The sequence below is a fragment of the Pelodiscus sinensis genome, chromosome 6 (genome assembly GCF_052426305.1).
Source record: "Pelodiscus sinensis isolate ZL-2025 chromosome 6, ASM5242630v1, whole genome shotgun sequence".
Lineage (NCBI taxonomy): Eukaryota > Metazoa > Chordata > Testudines > Trionychidae > Pelodiscus > Pelodiscus sinensis.
The window spans coordinates 92,298,530-92,324,481 of NC_143057.1; the positions used below are offsets into that span (position 1 = coordinate 92,298,530).

General features: G+C 42.2%; 1 protein-coding gene and 1 long non-coding RNA gene across 3 annotated transcripts in view; one reads left to right on the top strand and one right to left on the bottom strand.

Moving 5' to 3' along the window:
- LOC142829942 (uncharacterized) overlaps positions 1–22,398 on the top strand; it is a 34,143-nt gene extending 11,745 nt beyond the window's left edge. Inside the window, exons 2-4 of the long non-coding RNA XR_012904888.2 lie at positions 18,978–19,032; positions 21,947–22,034; positions 22,260–22,398. This is a non-coding gene — a long non-coding RNA (uncharacterized LOC142829942). The remainder of the gene's footprint in view (positions 1–18,977; positions 19,033–21,946; positions 22,035–22,259) is intronic.
- The window catches only part of RNF180 (ring finger protein 180), a 144,212-nt gene that overhangs the window by 35,548 nt on the left and 82,712 nt on the right, over positions 1–25,952 (bottom strand). For both annotated transcript variants that reach the window (XM_075932404.2, XM_075932402.2), the window contains exon 5: positions 880–1,105. In XM_075932404.2, coding sequence (XP_075788519.2) covers positions 880–1,105 — 226 coding nt within the window. The remainder of the gene's footprint in view (positions 1–879; positions 1,106–25,952) is intronic.

Consider the following 25,952-nt stretch of genomic DNA (forward strand, 5'->3'; position numbering starts at 1 on the left):
ATATCCCCCCTCAATGTCCTCTTTTCTATTTTTCTATTTCTAGTACTATAAATTCCACATAGTACTATCTCCCTTTGTCTTCCCTGTTCCCCTTGAAGAACAACTACTATTCATCCTGTCTCATCTAGAGTCAAAAGATCCAAGTTCAGGTGTCTGGGAGGTAGGCTGGGCTGTGTCTAAGACCCAGATCTTCCAAGGCATTTCTATGCAAAATGAAAGTTAAGTACCTTTCAGGGTCTGTGTCTAAGAACAGAATTAGATGGTAAACCTTGACAGTTCTGTCAGGTTTTACTTTAGCTTATGATGAAATTAGTTTAAGATGACTAAAGAAATGATTATTTTTGCGATTAAGTATAAAATTTGAAAAGTGGCCTTTTAGGGACATATTCTGATAATGCACAAAAGTATAAAGTTTGGTGGTGTTTAGCTACACTGAGCTAAAGAAGCAAGAGATGACCAGGGTAAATTTAAAACAGGAAACATTTTTAAAATGTCCCCTCTACAATAGCTAATACATTTTTAAGAAGGAATGCACAGGAACAGTTATTGCACCAAAACTGGAAACTAAATGAAACCACTAAAATCTGAAATAGAGGGACTTTAATCATATTTCAAATGCAAACAAATCTCAATGCAATCTTAACTATGGAGTCATTAATGAGGTATGTCACTGGGCCAAACTCTGCTCTGAACAGTTTTATTCTGGGTTTACCATAATGTATATTATTATTTGTTATGTAAACAAGACAACAGAATTTAACTACCTGTATACTGTGGACATGCTCTTGCTATATTTTTAGCTGTATATTTATTCAGACCAAAAATGAGGAAAGGAAGAGTTATGAGTATCTTTATATTTAAAAAAAATAATTGTTATACCTTTTTGGAAAAAGACTCTGGCAATTATAGTACGGCACAGTGGACATGGAGTATTGGTTGGGCTGTCTTTGGCAAGCATCCTGAGGCAAGGTTCACAAAAGATGTGGTGGCATGGATAGCACATATATGGATTGAAATAAACATCCAAACACACTGCACAGAGATAGCTTTCTTTATCTCCTCCTTGTTCATGCTCATCATCTGTATCCAGGTTATCATTCAGCATCTGCAAGAAAAAGAAAAGAAAATTCTTCTCAGCGCAATTTAAAACTTGTGGATCAGTCAAGTAGGGAGGAGGGTAATCTTCTCTTATAGCTAACAAGTCAGTAAATAAAGGTATGATTTCCAATGGTTAATATATAATTATTTTAAAAAGAAAATGAAGCATCTTCAAGTGACAGAAATGCCTCTTATAACAAGCAGATTGAGGGAAACAAGCACGGACATCATACCTGGGAGCCTAAAAAGTAAAGACAATAATGGAACCAAACAAACTAGACAAAAATATAACAATTTGCAGGTTCCCACTTTTCCTATACATCTTAATACTTTTTCAGTAAATTTATAGCAATAAAGATCTGCCAAGGGTAACCCAAATATTTGAAACCACAAAAATACAACATGCATTTCTTCTGCCTTTAAAAGACCATTATTAATTTGCAGCAGGCAAGCTCCAGTGAGGCTAATGACTCAAAAACTTTGGCAAGTGCATGGTTTTGCCAACACCAATTGCTCTGCATTTTTGTGAGCTAATCTACTTGTAGGAGGACCAACCTGGTCCTTCCATATGGTCTACAGATTGCATGAGCATTAAAGCCTTATACCCTTATGCCAAGTACGAGCCTCAAACAACCTTTCATTCTTGCTCAGAAATGGGACCTTTGGTAATGATTAAGTTTATGACTTTTCAGTTAGGATTTCCCTTAGCTCTGAACTTTAACAATTTAACAGTTAAGGAGCCTTTACTATAGGGTTTCCCCTTTAAAAAATTCAGAAGACAAGCTGGAAAAGAGAAGCAATGAGGTAGCGTTTAGTAGAAGACAGAAATGGCTCAGCAGGAATTAAGCAGCACTGTGGAAGTGAGGAAAGCCACAAGCTAAACATAAACACAATGAAGCCCAGAAAACTGGGGGAAAAAAGTCAACCCTTCCTCCCAGGGAAGGGAGATGAGTTTTGGAAGAAAAGGAAAGATATTGAGGAAGAAGGGTAGAGATTGTCTGACTACCTGCAAATTAGAAATGTTGTGTAGGTCAATTAAGTAGTTCAGTGAGCTGGAAGCAAAATGACTTGGAAGATCCCAGAGTAATGGGAGTTTCCCAGAAAGGTTTGGAATCTTTATAATACACACATGTAGGGAAATCCCAGGGCCCACTGCAATTAGTAAGCTGGAAGTAACTCTAATGTGCAGTGAGACCCTATTTAGGAGTAAATTAATTTAGCACAGTAAATTGACTTTTTTTACAGCCTCATATGCCCTTTCTAACAGATATTCAATCCCTACCTACCCACCCACACAGCATGCACAAGCTGGAAATACAAAGTCAAAATCACAAAATTACCAACATAGAGAAAGAAGTTGGTGCAACATAATTTGAATGAGAACTGAGTAGCTGTTTAAAAGGTTACCTAACTAAAGTCACATGTTGAACTAATATTATAATGTATTATTTGTAATACAGCAGTGCCCAGATGCACCTGTAAAGATCAGTTCTGTGTTGAATGCTTTACAAGTATAAATCAGATAGATGGTTGTGCCTGCTTTTAAAGAGTTTACAATACAGATCAGATATGACAGATACTTATAGAACAACATGAATGTAAAAGACAGGAGTGACAATGTTAGGAACATGTTACCGCTAGGGCACTTTCATGCCATGATGCTGCATTGCAGATTATTTGGTCACTTCTATAGCCCAGCAATGGCACATTGCTGCCTGAGTCTTTCGTTACTTGGTCCTCTGGTCAGGCACGGGCAATGGGGGCAGAGAGGTAGGGGCCCTAATCACCCCACTTTTTTAAAGAGAGGGGCCATACCCCCCAATTTTGGGCACTGAATTCAGCTGGGGAGCAACAATGGGGAGCAGGAATCCCTTGGCTCCTGACTGCAGCTGAGCGGCATAATGATAGAGTGCCTTCCCTGCTGGCATGACAGAGGACTGGCCAGGCCAAAACTGACTAAGCCTTGGTCTACACTATATTCCCCTTATTTCGAAATTACAAGTGGTGCGTCCACACTGCCAACCCGTGATTTTGAAATAAGGGGCTGGTTATTTTGAAATAGTGGTAGTGTGGATGCTCCACTGCTGCTATTTCAAAATAACTACTCCCCAGAGCCATTCAAAGTAATCACACTCGAGTGATTCCTGGGCTCTATGGCTACGTCTACACTGCATTGTAGTTCGAAATCAGATACACAATTTGAGCTGCATAAATTATTTCGACCTTATTTTGAAATAGCTTATTTTGTAATTTGGTGCACCAAATTTTGAAATAACCCGCTATTCTGAAACGTTTCTTACTCCTTGTGAAATGAGGTTTACAGGGATGTTGGAATAGCGAACCCGAAATAACAGGATTGCTTTTAAGACATGGGATAGCTATTTCACTGCAACTGAAATAGCATTGCAGTGTAGACATAGCCTAAATTGAGGTAGTGCATCCACATGAAGGAAACCTGCCTCAGACTAATTTTGGGGCTTGCCTGTGGTGTGGACACACTCTTACAGGCCTTCAAGCGGCGCCACTGTCCTCACCCACAACTACTTCCAATTCGGAAACAATTTCTATCTCCAAGTCAGCGGCACATCCAAGGGCACTTGCATGGCACCACAATATGCCAACATCTTTATGGCTGACCTTGAACAATTTTTCCTCAGCTCTCGCCCCCTAAAACTCCTACTTTACTTACGCTACATCAATGACATCTTTATCATAAGGACCCACGGAAAAGAGACTCTTGAAGAATTCCACAAGCATTTCAACTACTTCCACCCCATTATCAACCTCAGCCTGGACCAGTCCACACGAGAAATCCACTTCCTGGACACTACTGTACAATTAAATAGTGGACAAATTTCCACTACCCTATATCGGAATCCCACCGACGGCTACACTTACCTTCATGCCTCTAACTTCCATCCCAGACACATCTCCCAATCTATTGTATACAGCCAAGCCCTAAGATAAAACCAGATTTGCTCTGACCCCACAGACAGAGACAATCACCTACAGGATCTTTATAGAGCATTCCTAAAACTGAAATACTCACCTGGAGAAGTGAAAAAACAAATTGAGAGAGTCAAAAAAGTACCCAGACATGAACCACTTCAAGACAGACCCAAAAGAGAAAATAACAGAACTCCTATTGTTGTTACCTATAGTCCACAACTCAGACCCCTCCAACGCATTATACACAATCTACAACCCATCTTGGAAAATGAATCCTCACTCTCAGAGGCCTTGGGAGAAAAGCCTATTCTCACTTACAGACAACTCCCCAACCTGGGTATGTCTACACTACAACGTTAATTCGAACTAACTAAGGGCTCAGGGTCGGGGGTCTCAGTGGACCTCCTTGATTCTCTTGCACACCTGCTCCTGGGTGGCCAGGCTGGCAGCTCTCCTGCTTTAGACGGCCACTTTCCTGTGCCTAGTGCGGAGATCATGGATGAGGTCCACGATGATTTCACTAGCCTAGGCGGGTGCCCGCCTCTTGCGGTCCGGGCAAGCTCCCGGGAGCCGCCAGCCTGGTCCCGGGAAGAGGGGGAGGGCTGGGGGGCATCGGGTGGGTGGCTCAGTCCGTGCCAGGTGCAGGGTCTGCTGGCTGGGTGCTGGCAGGCTTGCAACTAGCTAGTTCGAACTAGGCTTAATCCTCGTAAAATGAGGTTTTCCTAGTTCGAACTAAGTGCTCTGCTAGTTCGAATTAAGTTCGAATTAGCGGAGCGCTAGTGTAGCGCCTATGGAAGTTAATTCGAACTAACGTCTGTTAGTTCGAATTAACTTTGTAGTGTAGACATACCCTCCAAAACTAATTCTTTCTAGTAACCATGCCACAAAACCACATCATAAGCCTCCAGAAACCCAGCCCTGCAACCAAAAAAGATGCCACCCTGCCCACATATCTATACTGGCAAATTCATCACTGGAGCCAACAACATTTGCCACCAAATCAAAAGGTCATTTGACTGCACATCCAGTAATCTGATCTATGCCATCAAATAGCAGCAGTGCCCCACTGCTATATTTATTTGACAAACTGGACAGTCTCTGTGGGAAAGAATCAATAGACACAAATCAGATATACGTAAAGGAAACATACAGAAACCTATTGGAGAGCACTTCAGCCTTCCAAATCACACTTTGAAAGATCTCCAAGTACTGTAGCTGTCTTGTCACAAACCAGTTCTACAACCCAGATCCACAAGGAAGCAATGGAATTAGATTTCATCCGCAAATTCAATTCACATGCTAATGGACTCAACCGTGATGAAAGCTGGTTGGGACACTACCAATTTAACAATCATTGAAGGTGCAAACAGCTTTCTGTGTTGTATCCTTCCTGACATGGGAGACTATCTATTGACTTGGATTTTTATCTGCTTCAGTTTAACTATCCAATCTTCAAATACTTACTGATGCTCTGTCTCCCAACCCCTTCCCCCCTCCCTCCTCCCCTTCCCCTCTCCTATTTATTTTGAGTGTACACATCCCAAACTCATTACTCCGGTCATCTGAAGAAGTGGGCAGTACCTATGAAAGCTCATGATACCATCTAAATGTTTTATTAGTCTATAAAGTACTACCAGACCATTTGTTGTTTTTATTCTGAAATAGTTATTTTAGGAGTTATTATTTCAAAATAAGTTATTGCAAAATAATTTCCTAGTGTAGACATGCCCTGAGTGTCACTGGGACCCCATGCACCAACTTGCAGATTTAGCCTGGCTGCCACCTTTTCATCATGGCAGATGTGATATCATTTAAATCTGAGTGATTGGCATTGCAACCTGTTCCACAAGGTCATAACATCACTCAAATATGGCCCTTTTTGGTCACTTGCCTTGGTCCCCACTTTTGTGGTCCTTCCAGTGCCCTTGCAAATTAAAAATTCAGTTCCCTTCCTTGATATCAAAAGATACAACTATCAGAGGGGTAGCCGTGTTAGTCTAAAGCTGCAAAAGCGACGAGGCACTGTAAAGTCCTGTGGCACTTTACAGACTAACAGATGTATTGGAGCATAAGCTTTCGTGGGCAAAGAAACACTTGACGAGGCATACCGGAGTGGTCGACAAAGGCTTCCCTTGTCAACTGCGCCATGTCTAAACTGCCACGCTGTCCCGGATCAGCTCATCGTTGGCACAGCGCGGTGGCCATTTTTATTTTAATGAAGCGGGGATTATTTATATCCCCGCTTCATTAACTATGTCGAGTAAACTACTGTACATGGCTCTGTTGATGGAGCCATGTAGTCTAGACACACCTTTAGTGTGCATCTACACTGCAGGGCTTATCTCAAAATAAGCTACACAAATTGAGCTACGTCAATTGCATATCTAATTTCTAAATAGCTTATTTCAAAATACAGCACTCTTCCTCTGACTTCCCTTATTCTTTGTATAATGGGGGTTACAGGAACTGGAGTAAGAAATCCTCCAGCTTGACAGTATTTTGACATTATTTTGAAATAACTGCCTGCTGTGTAGATGCAGACTAAGTTATTTCGGAATAGTGCTAGTTATTTTGAAATAGTGTTGCTGTGTAGATGTACCCTTACACTGAATTCACAGTTCAGTTTCTCTCTTTCTAGTCCCCACAGCTGGGGGCAGTCATTATAGTTAGGTCTCCATCATCCTCAGCTGTTTGGTCATAGGCAAGGCTGAACCCAGCTTGACTTTATGGGCCAGCTAGGCTGAGAGTATCCAAAGTAATACATAAAATAAAATAATAAATAATAAATAACAATATAATACAAATCTAGCCCTTATACAACATGTTTGAGTCCTCATTTTCAAAACACTTTATAAAAAGAGATAAAGAGCATTAGCTCCATTTCACAGATAGGGAAACTGAAGACACAGAAAAAAGTGACTTTTCCAAGATCCTCTAGCAAGTGAGTAACAGAACTTGGGATTCTTACATCCCAGTCCAATGCTCTAGCCATTATGTTTCCTAGAAACAAAAATGGAGATGAAAAGATACATTTAAGTTGCAGGTGGGGAAACAGAGGGCTAAGGGAGGCTGCTCTGGCTCCTCCATGGACAGGAGCTGCTGTTGCCAGGCAGCCCCTGTTTGCTGCGGCCCAGACTGCCTACGTGCAGGAGCTGCTCCATCAGCAGCTCCTGGCTGCGGCAGACAGAACTGGCTGCCATGAATAGGGGCTGCTGGACTAGCGCGAGCCAGGACAGAACAGTCCCAGCTTGCACTGGTCTGGTACACTGCACCTTTGCATTTTAAATGTAGTAAGAGCCCCTCAGTTCTTACTACATTTAAAATGCAGAGCTGTAGCATGGGTGACTCCTGGAGCCAGCAGGAGTCGGGACTGCTCAGTCCCAGCTTGAGCCAGCTCCTGGAGCTACCCCCGCTGCGGCTTTGCACAGCAGTCTTTAACAACTAATCATGTAGTTGATACAAATTGTTTTGACTACATGATTAGCCAGATAAGTACAATTTAACATCCTTATGATGGACCTATCTTCCATGAATGTATCTGGTTCTTTTTTGAACCCTGTTATAGTCTTGGCCTTCACAACATTCTCTAGTAAAGAGTTCCACAGGCTGACCTTGCTTTGTGAGAAGAAATACTTAGTTTTGTTTGTTTTACACTTGTTGTCTATTAATTTCATTTAGTGACCTCTAGTTCTTGTGTTTATCCATACGTCTAACCGTTTTTGGATCACTTTTCCAAAATTCCAATTCTAGAAAGTAACTGCTTGTTGTATTGTTGTAACAGTGTTATGTGAGACTGTATCTTTTACTGGACCAATTTCTGTTTGGAAGAGACAAGCTTTCAAACTATACTGGCCTGAAGAAGAGCTCTGTGTATCTCAAAAAATTGTACTTTTCACCAAGAGAAGCTGATCCAATAAAAAGGTACTACCTCCCCAACTTTATCTCTCTCAAAGAGCAACTGGTAATTGTTAGGCTTTTTCCACACTAGTGCTTTTGTTAGCAAAACTTTTTTTAGTCAGTGGTGTGAAAAAAACTACCCCTCTGACCGACAAAGTTTCACCAACAAAACCATAGGTGTGGACAGCTCTATGTTGGCAGGACATACTCTCCTGCTGACATAGCTACCGCTGCTTATTGGTGGGTGATTTAATTATACTGGCAGGAGAGCTCTCTCCCACCAGCATAGAGTGATTGCTCTGGAAGCCTTACAGCAGCACAACTGAGCTGCTGTGAGGTCTCTAGTGTAGACGCAGTATAAGGAAATTGTTATACATCACCTTTGGAATATTGAAATTGTCTATGATCATCCACCCCATCATTCAGTTATCATTTTTTAAGTGATGATAGTTTCTAGATAAAAGATACAGATGTAAAAAGTAATCACCATTTATTTCTTTTATAAGCTTACAATTTGCATAGTGAAGGGAGAGGGGAATAGGGTTCCTCCTCCCATGTTTGCATGGCCAACATAAAGGTGGATAAAACTATAATTCCCATATTCAAGGGAGGGCACAGACTGCTCCTGCATTTCACTCTTGAGTGAACACTGTCTCAAAGTGGCCAGGCAGAGATATGCAAGGATCAAAAATACATGGAGCCATGTTTCCATCATCTACATGCCAGGAAGTGCAACTGGTCAGCAATGTGCACACATTAAAAGGGTGTAGCAGCATGCATGTGTACCTGAGAGTTCCGGAAGCTCAGCTTTATCAGCGCACCCCCACATCATCCCCAATGCAAGGCTGAGCCATGGTGATTTGAAGAGTTACAATGGAGGTTACTCTTTTAAGCTGCTAAGATGTATACCATAGATTGTAGAGAGGTAGGAAAAACAGATATAGGTGTGTCTTGCTTTGTGCTGAAGTAGTATGAGGAAAGGATCAAAGGATCAAATGATTATTTAATTATATATTTATTTATATTACCACAGCCCTAAGTTCCCCAGTCAGGGATCGTGATGCCATTGTGTTAGGCAGAGTATCAACACAGAGCAAAAAGACACTCTCTGACCTAAAAAGCTGACATTCCAAGGGCTTGTCTGCATAGTGATTTAGTGCACAGAAAGCTGAGATGTAAATCTCCAGTGCTTGAATTAACTGGCTGTGTACTCTGCTACCATACACTGAGGGTATGTCTACACTTGCAGCCTATTTCAGAATAGGGCTGCAAATGTAGGCATTCGGAATTGCCAATCAAGCCCGGGATTTAAATATCCCGCGCTTGATTTGAATCTTCCCGGCCGGACGCCATTTTTGAAATTTACAAGCCCGGAACAGCTGCCCGCGTCTACACGCAGCAGTGAAATGGGAGTTCGAAATAAAGCCCTATTTTGAACTACCTGTTAAACCTCATTGCAGCAGGAATAACAGGTAGTTCGAATAGAGCTTTATTTCGAACGCCTGTTTCACTGCTGTGTGTAGACGTGGGCATTTATTCCGGGCTTGTAAATTTCAAAAAATGGCGCCCGGCCAGGAAGATGCAAATCAAGTGCAGGATATTTAAATCCCGGGCTTGATTTGCAATTCCAAATGCCTACATTTGCAGCCCTATTCCAAAATAGGTTGCAAATGTAGACATACCCTAAGGGTTCCATTGTGCGCTTTGACCTACTATTGTTTGAAACAGCAACAGGTCTAAGTGCACTGTGGAATGTCTAGTGTGCACTGTTGAGTTACACCTCAGCTTGCCACATACTAAAACTGCTGTGAGGACAAGCCCTAAATACGAGACCACAAACTGATGGATATGGGGGGGGGGGGGAGAGAGGGGAAGGTATAAGCAAACAAGACAATGTTCAACATGATGGACAGTAGTCTTTCCATACCAACAGCCTAACTCAGTGATGGGCAACCTGCAGTTTGGCCACCATTGTCACATTTCTGTAGGCATCACAAAAGAAAGAAAGAAAGTTTTGAGGAGGGATTTGAAGGTCACATTGGGCATGTTTACAATAATTTACTTGGAAATTATTTTGAAATAACTAAATTAAACTTAATAACTCCCAATTTTACAAAACTGAAATAGTGTGTCCACACTAGGGGGAAGCTTCAAAATTAGTCTGAAGCAAGCTCCATTAATGTGGATACACTAACTCAGCTTAGAGCCCCAGGAAGCACTGGGGAGTAATTAGTTTGAATCACTCTGGAAAGTAGTTATTTCAAAATAGTGGCACTGGCGTGTCCACACTAACATTATTTCAAAATAACTATTTTGAAATTAGCATTATTCCCAGAGGACAACAGGAGTTCAGATTTCAAAATAAGTGGCCGATTATTTTGAAATAACAGGCTTAGTAGTGTGAACACTCCACTTATAAATTCGACTTAAGGGAGGTTATTTCAACACCCTCGTGTAGACCAGGGCTTTATGGATGTTTTGGGGTGTACTTGAAAAATGCATGGGGCAACCTGGAATATGAAAGTTCTTGTTTCAAAATGTAACAAATGGGCAATGCAGGCTGATATCATGGGCCAAATGGAGACACATATAAAAAGTGAGAGATGAGAAGGTGGGGACTGATGACGGAAAGGGCCTTGAAAGTAAAGACAAGCAGCTTAAGTCTAGTGTGAAAGAAAATGGGAAGCCAAGTGGAGCTTTTATTTTACACATTCTCCAACCAAGTTAATGAATATAATCACAGTTAAAACACACTGCTGCTTTGATTATAATTTAAGCTCAGTATCATTCATACAGTTAAACTGGTGACTTTTGGGGTGATTAAAAAACTCAAAGCACAACTTTAAAATATTTAGCAATATCCCAATAAAAATTCTTTACTGACTAATAAGGTGGAAGTTCTTCCAAATTAGGCCAAGAGGCCCTTTGAGGTTTGTTTATCTTCAGGCACTGTTGGTTGACAAGAATATTCAGTGCAGACGTGCTTTTTTGTAGTCTTCTGGCAAACTAAAGCTTAAAACCTAGAGATCAGATAGAGAGGCCAATGCCTCTGGCCCACATATTTATATTATAAATTAATAATTCACTCTATGCTACTTACACTCTAAATTTCTCCCTATACTGCCACTCACTAAATCCAAAAACAAGTTAAAAACTTCAAAGCAGAGCAAAGTAGCTTAAGCAGCTCTCTGGAGCTACGTATTGCCAGGAGCCATGTCCTCCTTTCAGGCTTTTCTGCTTCAACTTTTGCTGGATAAATTGCTCATGGGAAAAACAACTCAAAGATTACCTTCTTCTACAGATAATTTTTGTTTAAGCAGAGACTTTATCTTTATTTTCTTGTTTTCATATTTAGAAGAAGGTGTAGGCAATGGAACTCATCATGTAAAGTGATAAAATATTTCACAGTCCACAATTTCTGAGCAAACAATTTAATGTGCCTAAACTTTTTATTAATATCTTAAAGCAAGGAAAAAAGGCAACAAAAATAAATTGGGTAAACACTCAAACAAAAACTCACAAAATGCTTAGCAACTAAAACACAGTAGTAATCAATAGAAAACATGTGCGGGCATTTACAAGTCCACTCTGATAATTACTTACTTAAAAATTAACCCTGTTTTATTTAAAAATGAAGTTTTCTACAGAACTCTAACAAATGCCATACTCCAAACCCTCACATGCAGTGCATATATTTACGATGGCCTCTGTTCAGAGATCTGTTCCACTTACAAGGAATATATAAACTGACATCCCAGAGAAGTCACTGTGCTGCCAGTTCTGAAATGGCATTGTGGAAAGGCCAGTCATGGCTCCATAGTTAACGTTGAGTTCCATCTTCCACTTAAACCTCTTTGTTTTGTATGAAAAATAAGATTCTCTTACAGCACTAACTGTTAGGGTGCAGAATGAATTTTTAAAAGAAAGCCCATTAGTTAGTTTCTGAATTAAAGGAATTGAAAACTGGGCCTTTAAGAAATTTAGCATCTCTGCCAGTCTGTTCTTTCTCCTGAATTCTACTATAATGAAACTCAGACACTTCAAACTTTTCACAGAGTTAAAATTCACTGAAATATAGTAAATGGGCAATATTTGACGAAATTGGTTTATTACATTATTAATGATTGCTGTACCCAGGCTACAGATTGGGACAAGGCACTAGCTCAGATAACTCGTTAATCAAGGCCATTGGGGGTAATTAACATCCCCCCATCACTGTAGTTTCTGAATGCCTCACAACTTTTAGTGTGTTTAGTGTATAATGCAGGAAGTACTATTGCCCTCTGTGACAGAGCATCGGGGCTCCGCACTAGGGCTACCCTAGCCTCCTGGCAAGAGAGAGGTGGCAGGGGCGCACCGCAGGAACCTGGCCAGAGAACTGGGGGAGGTGCAACGGCTGTGGATGCAGAGACGCTGGGCTATGACGTCACATGGCGCAGCCTGCCGGGAGGGCCGGGTGTGCCACGTGTAAGGGGGTGGAGCCAGAACATCGGGGGAGCGGTGGCATCAGCTGGCAGTGCATCACCAGCTTTAAGAGCCAGCCGGCACCCGGGCAGGGAAGGCTGGGTTGTCCGGGAAAGAGGGGCGAGGAGGTGAGCAAGGAGGGGTCTCAAGGCGGAGAGACCTAACCCCCGTGACTCTTAAAGCCTCAGGAGGACAAGTGGAGGGTACGAAGTGACCCAGGGCTGGGTATCATGGAAGCTGTGGGTTGGCGTGTTATGAGCGACTGCCCCATTGACCACAGGGGAGGGAACAAGATCATTCCACTCCCTTTAGGGCCCGGAGTCGGGACCCGGCTGTGAGGGCGGGCCCGGGTCCCCCATCACCCTGGCCCCTATGTGACTGTATGTGGGGGAGAGCCGACAGGTGTGGTCGGTCAGTGGAGAAAATAGATCTGGGATTGTGGTTGCACCTATTAAAGGCGGTGTTGGCAGACTGTTGCCTACGCAGTGAATTTCATTGGGAAAGAAAAACTCTGGGAAATGGGTAAAAAGGGGGCACGCATCCTAGACCCCCTTACACCTCCATTACCACATGTGGAGCTGAGGCACAGAAAGCATTGATTTCATATTCAGAGATTCCAAGGGAAGAAGGGACTTATTGTGATAATCTGTTCTGACTTCCTGTATAACACAGGCCAAAGAATCGCCCAAAAATAATTCCTAGAGTATGTTTTTTAGAAAATCATCCAATCTTGATTTTAGAATAGTGATGGATAATGCAGAAAGACCCATTAGTCCAGTAATTAATTACTCACTGTTAAAACTGTACACCTTATATCCAGTCTGAATTTGTCTAACTTCAAGTACTAGCCATTAGATCATGTTATAGAATCATAGAACACTAGAACTAGAAGGGACCTTGAAAGGTCATCGAGTCCAGTCCCCTGCCCTCATGGCAGGACCCAGTGCTGTCTAGAACCCGGGCTACTCCACACGTGGCCCAAAGGCTGCATACAGCCCATGGCCTGTTTATCTGCAGCCCGTGTTGCAGTTGGGTTTACGTGGGGATCAACACAGGTGGAATTCTTTGAACATGGCCTCCACTGGGAACACATTCCACAATGGTGAGGCATCTCCGAGGTGGGGGGAGCACTGAACGATGCAAGCAGATAGGCTGGCTGGAACAGACGGGTACAGGCTGTTGGCATTTCTAGCCCCAAGGGAGAAGGTGCCAGGAGCACCGGGGCATTGTGGGAAGTGCTTTGTATTCATGCCCATGAGTGTGAAAGAAGCTATTTGCATATATATTTGCATGTATATGCCACCACACGTAAGTTGTGGCTCTCTGCATGTGCTGTATCATTATGGCCCCCGGGCTTCCAAAGTTGAGTAGCCCGGTCTAGACAACCCTAACAGATGTCTATCTAACCTGCTCTCAAATATCTCCAAGATGGAGATTCCACAACCTCCCTAGGCAACTTATTCCAGTGTTTAAACACCCTGGGTATGTCTACGCTACCACCCTAGTTCGAACTAGGGTGGTTAATGTAGTCAATCGAAGTAGCAAATGAAGCCCGGGATTTAAATATCCCGGGCTTCATTTGCATCTTGCCGGGCGCCGTCATTTTTAAATCCCTGGTAGTTTGGACTCCGTGCCCGTGGCTACACGTGGCACGGAGTAGGTAGTTCAAATTAGAAAGCCTAATTCGAACTACCTACTCCGTGCCGCGTGTAGCCACGGGCACAGAGTCCGAACTACTGGGGATTTAAAAATGGTGGCGCCCGGCAAGATGCAAATGAAGCCCGGGATATTTAAATCCCGGGCTTCATTTGCAACTTCGACTGACTACGTTAACCACCCTAGTTCGAACTAGGGTGGTAGTGTAGACATACCCCCTGACAGTTAGGAAGTTTTTCCTAATGTCCAACCTAAACCTCCTTTGCTGCAGTTTAAGCTCATTGTTTCTTGTCCTATCCTCAGAGGCCAAGGAAAACAATTTTTCACCCTCCTCCTTGTGACACCCTTCTAGATACCTGAAAACCACTATCATGTCCCCTCTCAGTTTTCTCCTTTCCAAATTAAACAAACCCAATTCTTTCAGTCTTCCTTCATAGGTCATGTTCTCTAGACCTTCAATCATTCTTGTTGCTGTTCTCTGGACCTTCTCCAATTTCTCCACGTTTCTTGAAAGGTGATGCCCAGAACTGGACAGAATACTCCCAACTGAGGCCTAATCAGTGCAAAGCCGAGCAGAAGAATGACTTTTCGAGTCTTGTTCACAACACTCCTGTTAATGCATCCCAGAATTATGTTTGCTTTTTTTGCAACAGTGCCACACTGTTGACTCATATTTAGCTTGTGGTTCACTATGACCCCTAGATCCCTTTCTGCAGTACTCCTTCCTAGACAGTCACTTCCCATTCTGTATGTGTGAGACTGATGTTCCTTCCTAAGTGAAGTACATTGCATTTGTTATACCTTTCTCTGCCAGACTGAAGAGATCATTATTAAATATTTAATTCCCATGTAGATATTTATAGACTGTAATCACGTCACCCTTATCTTTCTTTGTTAAATTAGAAGGATTGAGCTTCTGGAGTCTATCGGTACAAGGCACTTTTTCTAATCCTTTAATCATTCTCATGGCTCTTCTCTGAACCCTTTCCAATGTATCAGAATCTTTCTTCAACATTGGGCACTTGAACTGGACCCAGTATTCCATAAATGGCTCCATCAGGGTTGAATACAGATAGGGTGACCAGATGTCGTGATAAAATCCCAATATTTAACTCTCTGTCCCACATCCCAACCAATGTATGATTGGGATGCCATTTGTTAAAATACTGTAGGGTTGCCAGGCATCCAGTTGGCACAAGGCAGGATCCCTGCTGACTCCATGCAGTTCTCTGGAAGCAGCAACATCTCCCTCAGGCTCTTAGGCACAGGGACAGTCAAGGGGGCGCTGCATGCTGCCCCAGCCATAAGCACAAGCTCTGCAGCTCCCATGGCCTGGGAACTACAATGAGTGGGAGCTGGGTAGGGGATGCCTGTGGGTGGAAGCAGCAGCAGTGTGCAGAATTGCCTAACTGTGCCTCCACCCAGGGCCCAGAAGGAGATATTGCTGCTTTAGGGGAACTGCCCAAGATATGTGCACTACCCTTCACCCTGACCCCTCTCTTGTGTCCCACCCCCCCCATACTCAAACTCCCTCCTGGTGCCAGCAACCTGACCCTCCCTACATCCCAACCCACTGCCCCAGTTCTGAGCACCCTCCGCCCACCAGGGGCTGGAGCCAAAGCCTTATGCCTGTGGCTGGGGCTGCTCAGGCCAAATGGTGTGGCTAGCGCTAGGCCCAACTCAGGATTTCTCTAGCAGTGGGATGGGTTGGACTCCAGCCACAGGAATGGATGCAGGGGGAGGGGGAGAGGACTCAGGACTCCTGCTATGGTAGGCGGGGTCTGTGTCAGGGATGGTGCCGTGTGGTTAGCCTTCCTGAAGGGGGGTCCAGTCACCATCCACCCCACTCCCCTCCATGTCCCAATATTTTATTCTTGTGATCTAGTCACCCAAAATACAGAGTTAAAATGTCCTCTTTACTCCTACTTGAGATTCCTTTGATTATGCATCCAAGGACTGGATTGCTCTTTGGCTACAGTATTGTACTTGGAGCTCATGTTCAGTTAATTGTCTGCTACAATCCCCAAATCTGTTTCCCAGGATAAAGTCCCCCAATCTGTAAACTTGGCCTACATTTGTTGTTTCTAGATGTTACATGTTAGCTACATCAAAACACATATTTCTTGCGTACACTCATTTACCAACTGATATAGATCACTCTGTATCAGAAAGCAGTCCTCTTCATTATTTACCTCACCCTCAATTTTATCATCCTTTGCAAACTTTACAAGTGATGATTTGATATTTTTACATTGATAAAAATATTAAACAGAGTAGGGCTATCAATCAGTTCCTGTGGGGGCCCCAGGAGAAATGTTCCCATTTGATAATGCTTCTCCATTTACGTTCTGAGGCCTATCGTGTGTAATGTTTGTCTTTGGGATACTATGTAATGTTTTAAAATTAATTTACAGATGCATAATCTCAACCTTCAGTGTATCTTAATATAGTATTTTGTCTAGGAATATATACATTTCATTTTAGAATAATCATAGTCAATCCTGTGGGATATCAACTAACTTGACAGTGCTTGATTGTGCCTCTAAGACAGCCCCATTTGACCTTTTAAGACCCTATTACAAAATGTCAGACATACTTCCCTAAACAGCTGACCAGATACCATCCCCTTCGGAAGGCTGGTGCTGCTGAAGGTGCTAGCCATGCACCATTCCTGATTTCTTTGCATGCAGGGACTGCCACCATGCCCAGCTGTTGCAGAGAAGCTCAAAGGGCTGTGCATCATCTGGCCCTTAAAATTCACATGAACCCATAATGTGTCATCTTACTTGCTGTCCCCCCTCATGGTGTGAATTCCCTGAGTGGCAATGATCTGTGGAGAGCTCCACAGGTGTGCATACCTTTTGCAGGAGCTGTACTTCCATGCCTCAGAAGCTATGATCAGAGGGCAGGTGACATTTCTCTGCACAGACCACTTTTGTCTTCCACCAAACCACCTCAGATAGCTTCACTGGCTGAACTTCATTGTCCCGTGCTGGTCATCCCACTGTTCCATCACAAGCTGGGCCAACCAGTCGGAAATGGTGTCCAGTTGCCAGAAGCGGCAGTACAGAGTAGGATGTAGCTGGAAGAAGTTGAGGGTCCCCTCAAACAGCTGGGGGTCATATTCCTGCAGGCTAGGAGGGCAGCCTACATAAACTACTGCATAAACTGCAGCACGATAATCAGGGGCTATCACATTTCCAGAGGCAGCTCCGGCTCCATAGTTGGGAGTGCTGTGGTGTCCAAACACAGGGCACCAAAGCACACAGTGGAAATGCTTTGCTGTACCTCAGAGAGGTAGGCAAGCAAGAGAAGAACCTGAGAAACAGCTGTCTGTACAGGTCCCATTAAGCATGCATCTCAGATAGTCTTAGACAGCAGCTCTAGGAAGTGACTGCTGACCTGATGCCCTGCCTGAACTGGTTCTGGATGGCCTTAAATGCAAGTTAGCATCCTATCAGTGTGTACGCTCTATTTTGAAATAGCTAAACTCTATTTTAATGCACTTATTGTGTGTAGATGTGCTATTTCTAAATAAACTATTCCGGAAAATAAATTCCAGAATAGCTTATTCCAAAATAAGCATGCAGTGTAGACGTACCCGAAGGCTTACTGTAAGGCTTGCAGAAGCAAACAGATTATCTACATAATTGCTCAGAAGCCTGTAATGGCTTCTTCATTTATATATGGGTGTGGGCCAAGTAGTGGGCTGCAGAGGGCTGCCATTCATGCACCACTGGGCAGTACTTTCTGCAAGTAGCCAGGTTGCCATATCTGTTTTAATATAATTGACCTGATGCGAGCATGCTTGTGTAGATACATAAGGCCAAGATCAGCATTATATGATTAAATCTGAGGAGGAAGATCCTTCTTAAAGGAGGGTGAAGCATACATATTGTGCAGTCACAGAGCCTGTATGTAGCAGTAGCAGCCGATGTACATTATGCTGAATTATAATCAGTACCTTAATCTAGCTCTTTTAGTCCCCAAAGAGTTATCTTAAATTATTGCAAGGAGGTGAAATACAAAATGGCTTTTTTAGTGTGAAGTACGTGCAGATCTATTTTCTGATTACTTAGGGAACAGTGTACTTTTACATTCTCAGTGAAGTTCTAACCTTTCCTATCAAAATAATTAATTATAACCATTTGGGAAAAACTTTTCAAATTTTTTAATTTAAAGCTTCATTAGAGCTGAAGGAAATGTGATAACCCCAATGATCTGTTACCGCTATGTACTATTTAAAGTATCAGTTAAGTGAGTCTATCATTAACAATCTATTTCAGTGAAAATAATATCTGAAGACATGAGTGGATTACTTCAAGAAAATTTAAATGTGCACCCATAATTATGGTTTGATCCAGGACATAGTTACCTATTCCTTGTGTTCCTTTATGTACACCTGTAGCCAGACAGGAACCCCCATGTAACATCCATTTTTGCTTGCCTGGAGCATGCAGGGCACACAGAGCAGAAGGCCCAGGCTGTGTGACCGTGAATGGCTGTAAACAGAGATATCCCAATTGCTGACCAAGAGGCTGCCAAGGAGTGTCCTTGACTTAACCCATATTGATACGAACACACAGCCGTCCGCGGGGGGGGGGGGGGGGGGGGGGGGGGGGGGGAGGAATCTCTCGCCCAGTAAAAAAATGACTAGTACTCACAATTTAGTTCTCTCTCTTGCAAGTGTAAATTAACTTGAAACTTGCTTGTAAGAACTGGCACCACAAAACGGACCAGTACAATTCGGCATCTTAGATAAGAAAGAGGATACGGGCCCCCAGGGGTATATAGATGGGTCCAGCAGCACATTTTCTCTGAGTGTCAATCTACCATCTATCTGCTGGTCGGGTTAGGTGTTTGATCTCCCGAGGTTCCAGAGGGGACGCTCACCTCGTATTCGTCTTTCCTAGGAATTGAGAGACCGGTCCTGGCCTGACACGCTGGAGTCGAGAGGCACAGAAAGGGGTAAAAATTGTACCTGGATGTGGTCCTTTGTTTAAGTATATATATACACATAGGCTACGTCTACATTGGCCACAATTTCCGGAAAAGGGATGCAAATCAGGTAAGTCAGGATAGGGAAATCCGTGGGGGATTTAAATATCCCCCGCGGATTTAAATAAACATGTCCGCCGCTTTTTTTCCGGCTTGGGGAAAAGCCAGAAAAAAAGTGTCTAGACTGGCACGATCCTCCGGAATAAAGCCCTACCTGAGGTAGGAATAAGAGATCCTCCGGAAAAGGGCTTTATTCCAGAGGATCGCGCCAGTCTAGATGCTCTTATTCCGGCTTTTCTCCAAGCCGGAAAAAAAGTGGCGGACATATTTATTTAAATCCGTGGGGCTATTTATTTAAATCCGCGGGGGATATTTAAATCCCCGCGGATTTCCCTATTCTGACTTACCTGATTTGCATCCCTTTTCCGGAAATTGTATCCAGTGTAGACGTAGCCAGAGTGTTAGAGCTCTTCAAAGATTAAGCTGTCACTTGGTACCATTATTTCTATTTTTTATCTTTACCTTTTTCCTGTAATCATTTTTAAGACCTATATATATATATGCTAGCATTTAAGAAATAGAGCAATAGCCATTGTAACCATATGATTTATAAGCTTCTTTAATAAACCTGTAACTGTTTAAGCTTTAACATGACCCCTTCAGTTGCTGTAATAGAACCAAGCACAATTTAAAAGAACTTCAGCCGGTCATAAAGGGACAGACATAGGGAGAGCTTGGGCGTTTGGATCTGTGTCACTCCCAGGTGACAAGATCCGTTGGGGCACCTTTTCGGCCTTTCCTAGGCTGCCCGCTGCAAAGGAACCCCTGTGTTCTAGCAGCTAAAATCTAAGGTGTAATAAGCTCTTCCTATATAATGGGGCGTCTGTTGGCCTGCTGGCCACCCTCTGTGACGGGACCCCGGTCCTAGCAGTAAAGACACGGACGTTAAACCTTTTCTCGGAAACACACACACACACACACACACACACACACACACACACACAATGCCCTGACCGTCGGCTGACAACACCTGGCATTTGGCTTACTGTATTTTTAAATCATTCACATACTTTAATTGTTTCATATTTATATTATACAGTCACAAGGTGGCTGAGGCCAGCTTCCACTGGTGAGAGTGACAGGCCAGGTCCACACTGCACTCTATAACTATGTTGCTCGGTGTGTGTTTGTGTGCGTGTGTGTGTGTGTATGAAATACACACTCCTCAGCAACTTTCTGTAGTTATATTGACCGTAGCCACCCACATAGATAGTGCTATGCTGGTGGGACAGCTTCTCCCTCTTTTGGAGGCGGAGTTATGAAGCCAATAATAGAGTTATTTCCCGTTGGCTTAGAGAATCTTTGCCAGAAGTACTACAATGGTGCAAATGCATTGGTGCAGGTAGGCCTATGCAACTTTGTAGTATATACTTTGTAGCTAAATACAAGGTGAAATTGTTTAGCATAAGTAGTTAACACATATTTTAAGGGAGTATTCAAGATGAAGTGGCCTATTAATATCCCTCCAATCATAAGGGAAAAAACCTGAAGAAGGGGCCTGTTAAATCGAGTACGGATTGCTGTAAAAAGCCACAAAAATAGCCAGTGTCTCTATTCCGTCCATCTAGTATCTTGAAAAGTTATTAATTTAAACTTGTAAATTCATTTTTTGAAGATGTTGTGTAGGTTTCTCTTGAGGTGGAAGTTCCTTCTTTAAGGAGGGTGCAGCATGCATACTGTACAGTTCTGATTGCTCTTTGAAGTGTGTTCAGCTACAGGTGATATGGTGATTCTGTCTTATCATTTTTCTGTCTGAGTTTAGTTGAGAGTGTAGTGATTGTTTTGTTTCACCCACACAGTTGTTATTGAGGTATTGAGTGCAACATATGTTGAGATAGGCATGTGTAGGACTTCTGGATCTTGAAACATGTCTGGGGAGTGTTGTTCATTGTTTTTTCCTTTTCTCTCTGACTACAGAGGTATTAACAGGCCACTTCATCTTGAATGGTCCTTTGAAATATGTGTTAACTACTAATGCGAAACAATCTGTTCCAACTTTTATTTAGTTATGACAGTCTTGAGTACATTTCCCAGACCTGAAGATAAGCTCTGAATCACTTCCAAATCTTGTCTCTCTCTCTCTAATATCCTGGGACCAAAATGGCTACAGGTTATACACTTTCATTATAGTAGTGCTGAGAATTCTCAATCAGAATTGGGGTTGTATTGTGATAGATGCTGTGACTGAACTCATATGAAGATGCAGCCCCACCACAAACAGATATGTATTTTAGTTTTTAGGACGTTATGATGACATTAAGTTTAACTCAAGTCATTAGATATGAAGTTATTTAAGCACTCTTTGTTATGTTGCTTGATTAATCCCTTTGGATCTTTCCATGAACTGAGTTGGTGCCTCTTATAATACATATCTAAACTGACAACTCAAGATATTATTACTTTCCTGAAAATTGCTGTTAGAAAAATTATATTTATCACGTTGGAAACTCTTGAGAAAACAGCTCTTCCTGAAGCTAGTGGCAACAGTTTCACTGAATAAGTAAATTAAAATTGTATTATTTCTATTAAAAATTAAATTATCAAGATTAATATAGGCCATAAAATTCTTTGTCTCTCTTAGTATTTAGAATGTGTGAGCATTTGTACCTACTACTCATATAGCAAGAAAACAGGGAGTATCTATCATTCTATTTGCCTCTCATCATTTTGACATTGGTTTTGAAACTAATAAATATTGCTTTGAACTTAAAATAAGTTATGATGACCATTAAAGCTATTTCTGATGTTAGCAACTGAAACATTTCACTGAAAATAACTACAGCAGTAAGTCGCAGAGCTCATATCTACACACTTGGATTTGCAGGGCTCACATTACAGTGCTGAAAACAGATGTAGATGACCCTGTTTGGGCTGGATGGAGCTCAGGCTCTGAAACACAAGGAGAGACTGCGGTAAGAAAGGGTCCTGCAGGGAAGATCCTAAGACCAGAGGAGGTACTACAGCTAGGAAGGGCTGGGAGTAGTCTGCTAAAACACAAAAGTCCTGAAGCATCAGGGGAGTCTGGGGCTGTGCCCAGCCTAGGACTGGTTAGATTTTTGTGTTTAAATTAAGTAAATAAAGCGAAGCCTAAGTAGGGTTGTTACTGTTGGATTTATAAAATACTTTTCTTTTTACAGTTTATTAAGGAAGAAAGACCTAGCATAGCTACCCTGAGAAGACCACTTTTTTCCACATTGGAGAAATTGACAGGATTTGAAAGACCCTCCTGTCAAAGAGGAAAGTGGATACGTAATCAGCAAATGGAAACATCCAAAGGGTGGCAGGACAGGCTGCTGGGTGTGAAAAAAACAAATTCTCTTTAAAAAGGACATCAATAGGTTATTCTCTTTGAAAGAGAGGTATCAGAAAGAACAAGTGCATTTGGAAGATGACAGGAACCTGGACCTGAAGGAGTAAAGGAGAGGGTGAGTTAGCTATGGATAAGTGGCGAACTGATACACTGGTGGTGGAGGATGAAAAAAATGGGCATTATCTTCATTTGGCAGAGACGGAGGCACCTTTGAAAATAACCCAACCAAGCTGGGTCATCTACACATCTATTTTCAGCATTGTAAAGAGTGGGCATTTTTGTCTGATGAAAGCAGTTAGATGAAAGGAGAAGGACAGAAGCTACCAAGTAAGAAATAGAACAACAGAATCCAACAAAAGAAATAAAACACTTCCTCTGATAGAACTTGCTGCAGGATGGGTAACATTCTAAGGCTTGTGTGTGTCATAGAGCAGCTCAGCTTTCAAAGGCTGGAGGGCCAGGAGCTAGCCACCATTATCACTAAAAAGGAACATCTGGGTTGGATCAGGTCAAACCACTATAGAAAAAATAGGGAGCTGCAAGTAGGTAAAGGAGAAGGGAGGCTGAGGAGAGACTACAGTAAAAGTTGCCTCAGCCAGGAAGAGCTGGGAATAGACTGCTGAAGCAAAAAGCGTGAGACACCACGGGAGTTTGGGGCTGTGTCCAGCTTAAGGCAGGAGGGAAGATTTTGTGTTTAAATTTGGAAGTGATTTTAACAAACCAGAGCCTAAGGGGGCTGCTGCTATTGGACTTGCAAAAATCCTTTTGTAAGTTTACTGAGGAACCAAAAGGAGGAAAAAACATCTTGTGATTACTACCTTATGATTAAAAGGCAGTAAGGAGCCACTTACAGAAGGTGCCCAAGGGGAGGCCACTCGTGGACAGTATCATTGAATCTAGGAGTAAAAAAAATACTTAATGCTAATAATTTAATTTCATCTCAATTTTTTCATCTCAATGACATTAATCCCAGAATAGAATCCTCCTATGTTCCACTTAAGGCTTTGATACAGCATTTAAATAGTTCATAAAATCTGGAGGGTTTTTTGTTTTGTTTTGCAGAAGCCACAATACAAAACAGCATACCGCTTATCATGGGTTTAAATAACCTTCCATTCAGAAATTGACATAATGCTGTACTGGGAGCTACATATGTCCTAAACATACGGGTAGGATTTGTAGATGTATTTAAATATGAAGATTAAATTATAGACTTCAAGTAATATTCATTCTGCAAACAAGTCTACAGTCTAGTAGATACATCTGAGCAATCACTATCTTTCTATCTAAAATATGTATTTTCCTCTTCTAATAAAAGTACTGCTACATGATAAAAAGGCTCTTTTCTATTCATTTCACTTATATAAAGAACTATAAAATTAACAATCTATTTGTATGTAAATGCAAATTCTGTATTTATGAAAATAGCTGGCCATTAATCATAAGGTCATGGCACAGGATGTTTTTCAAAAAGATACAGTCTAAGAATTATTTTTGGAAAGTTCTATGGCCTGAGTTATATGTGAGAGTAGATTACATAATCACAGTAGTACCTTCTGGTCTCGGTATCAAGTCTGTTAGTAGACTTGCTGCACTGAACGAATAGCTGAGTGTCTGCATTTATTCTGATATTCTCTAGTATGCTGGATCTCTAGGGCTGTGTCTACATTGGCATCCCTTTCCGGAAAAGGGATGCTAATGAGACACTTCGGAATTGCAAATCCACGGGGGATTTAAATATCCCCCGCGGCATTTGCATTTACATGGCTGCCGCTTTTTTCCGGCTCGGGGTTTTTGCCGGAGAAAAGCGCCAGTATAGATGCGATTTTCTGGAAAATAAGCCCTTCTCCAGAAGATCCCTTATTCCCTTGAAAGTAGAAATAAGGGTTCTTCCGGAGAAGGGCTTATTTTCCGGAAAATCGCGTCTACACTGGCGCTTTTCTTCGGCAAAAACCCCGAGCCGGAAAAAAGCGGCAGCCATGTAAATGCAAATGCCGCGGGGGATATTTAAATCCCCCGTGGATTTGCAATTCCGAAGTGTCTCATTAGCATCCCTTTTCCGGAAAGGGATGCCAATGTAGACACAGCCCCTGTGTATATATAATTTTGTCAGGAAAATATAACAAAATGGTTACGAAATGATGTCTAGAACAATTTTGCCACATTTTGGCAGCTATGTATATATATATATATATATATATATAATCACTGTATTCTAAATAATGCATCTGATTTTATTGTCATCCACCATAATATCAACTGTAATTTATATTCCACACATGGAATAATCTCAGCTCATAAAATCATAGGGTTATAAGTAACCTCAGAAGGTCATCGAGTCCAATCCCCTGCCCAAAGCAGGACCAACCCCAACTAAATCATCCCATCCAGGGCTTTGTCAAGCCAGGACTTAAACACCTTTGGGGATGGGAATTCCACCACCTCCCTAGGTGACCTATTCCAGTGCTTCACCACCCTCCTAGTAAAATAGTTTTTCCCAATATCCAACCTAGACTTCCTCCATTGCAACATGAAACTATTGCACCTCGTTCTGCCATCTGTCACTACTGAGAACAGCCTCTCTCCATCCTCTTTGGAACCCCTCTTCAGAGAGTTAAAGGCTGCTATCAATTCCCCCTCATTCTTCTCTTCTGTAGACAATAGCATACAAAGATAATTTTTATTCAAAATACCAATTCCTCTTATCATTACAGCAGATCTCCACACAGCAGACTGAGAAAGAAGGTAGACAGAGTGGTCATCTTGTTCTGAACAGCATATATACAAATATACATCTCTACAGTCCAAATTTATCCCTTTTGCTGGGCTTTAGCTTTGTAAGTAACAACATAAGCATAAATTTTAGTCTTCTGTCCAAACTTCGCTGTTCTTAAGATTTCTCTATTCTAGATCCCAGTTATCTCTGTTCAGAGAACTGCAGTCTTGCTATAAGAGAGGATAGATTACCAAGCACAAGCAAGAAATAAGTCAGCAACTGCCTGTACAGGTCTAATACTTGAAAACACAAAGTGACAAACAGAAGAACTCAGCAACCTTAGGGTACATCTACACTACAGAGGAAGATCGAAGCTGCCACTGTTGATCTTCCAGGGTTTGAATTAGCAGTCCAGTTAAGACAGCTCATTTGAAATGAGATGGGCACTCTGATTGATGCTGGTAACCTTGCTTTCACGAGAAGTAAGGGAATTCGAATGAAGAGTGTTCTTCCTTCGACTTCCTGCAGTGTAGACAGCGCCAAAAGTTGAGTTAAGAGACTTCGACTTCAGCTACGCAATTAACGTAGCTAAAGTAGCATATCTAAATTAGATAGTATAGACATACCCTTACAGAGCTAAAGAAGAGAGAGTTACTCCACTTGAGGTGCTGGTGTGTACTCACACCAGTGATGAGAAATCTTTTCTAACAGTGTCCTGCCATGCCACGCATGTACAGTAGTGTCCCCTCAGGCCATTAGTGTCCATTGCTTGTGTATGCGGCACGGTGCCTCCGTTCCTTCACT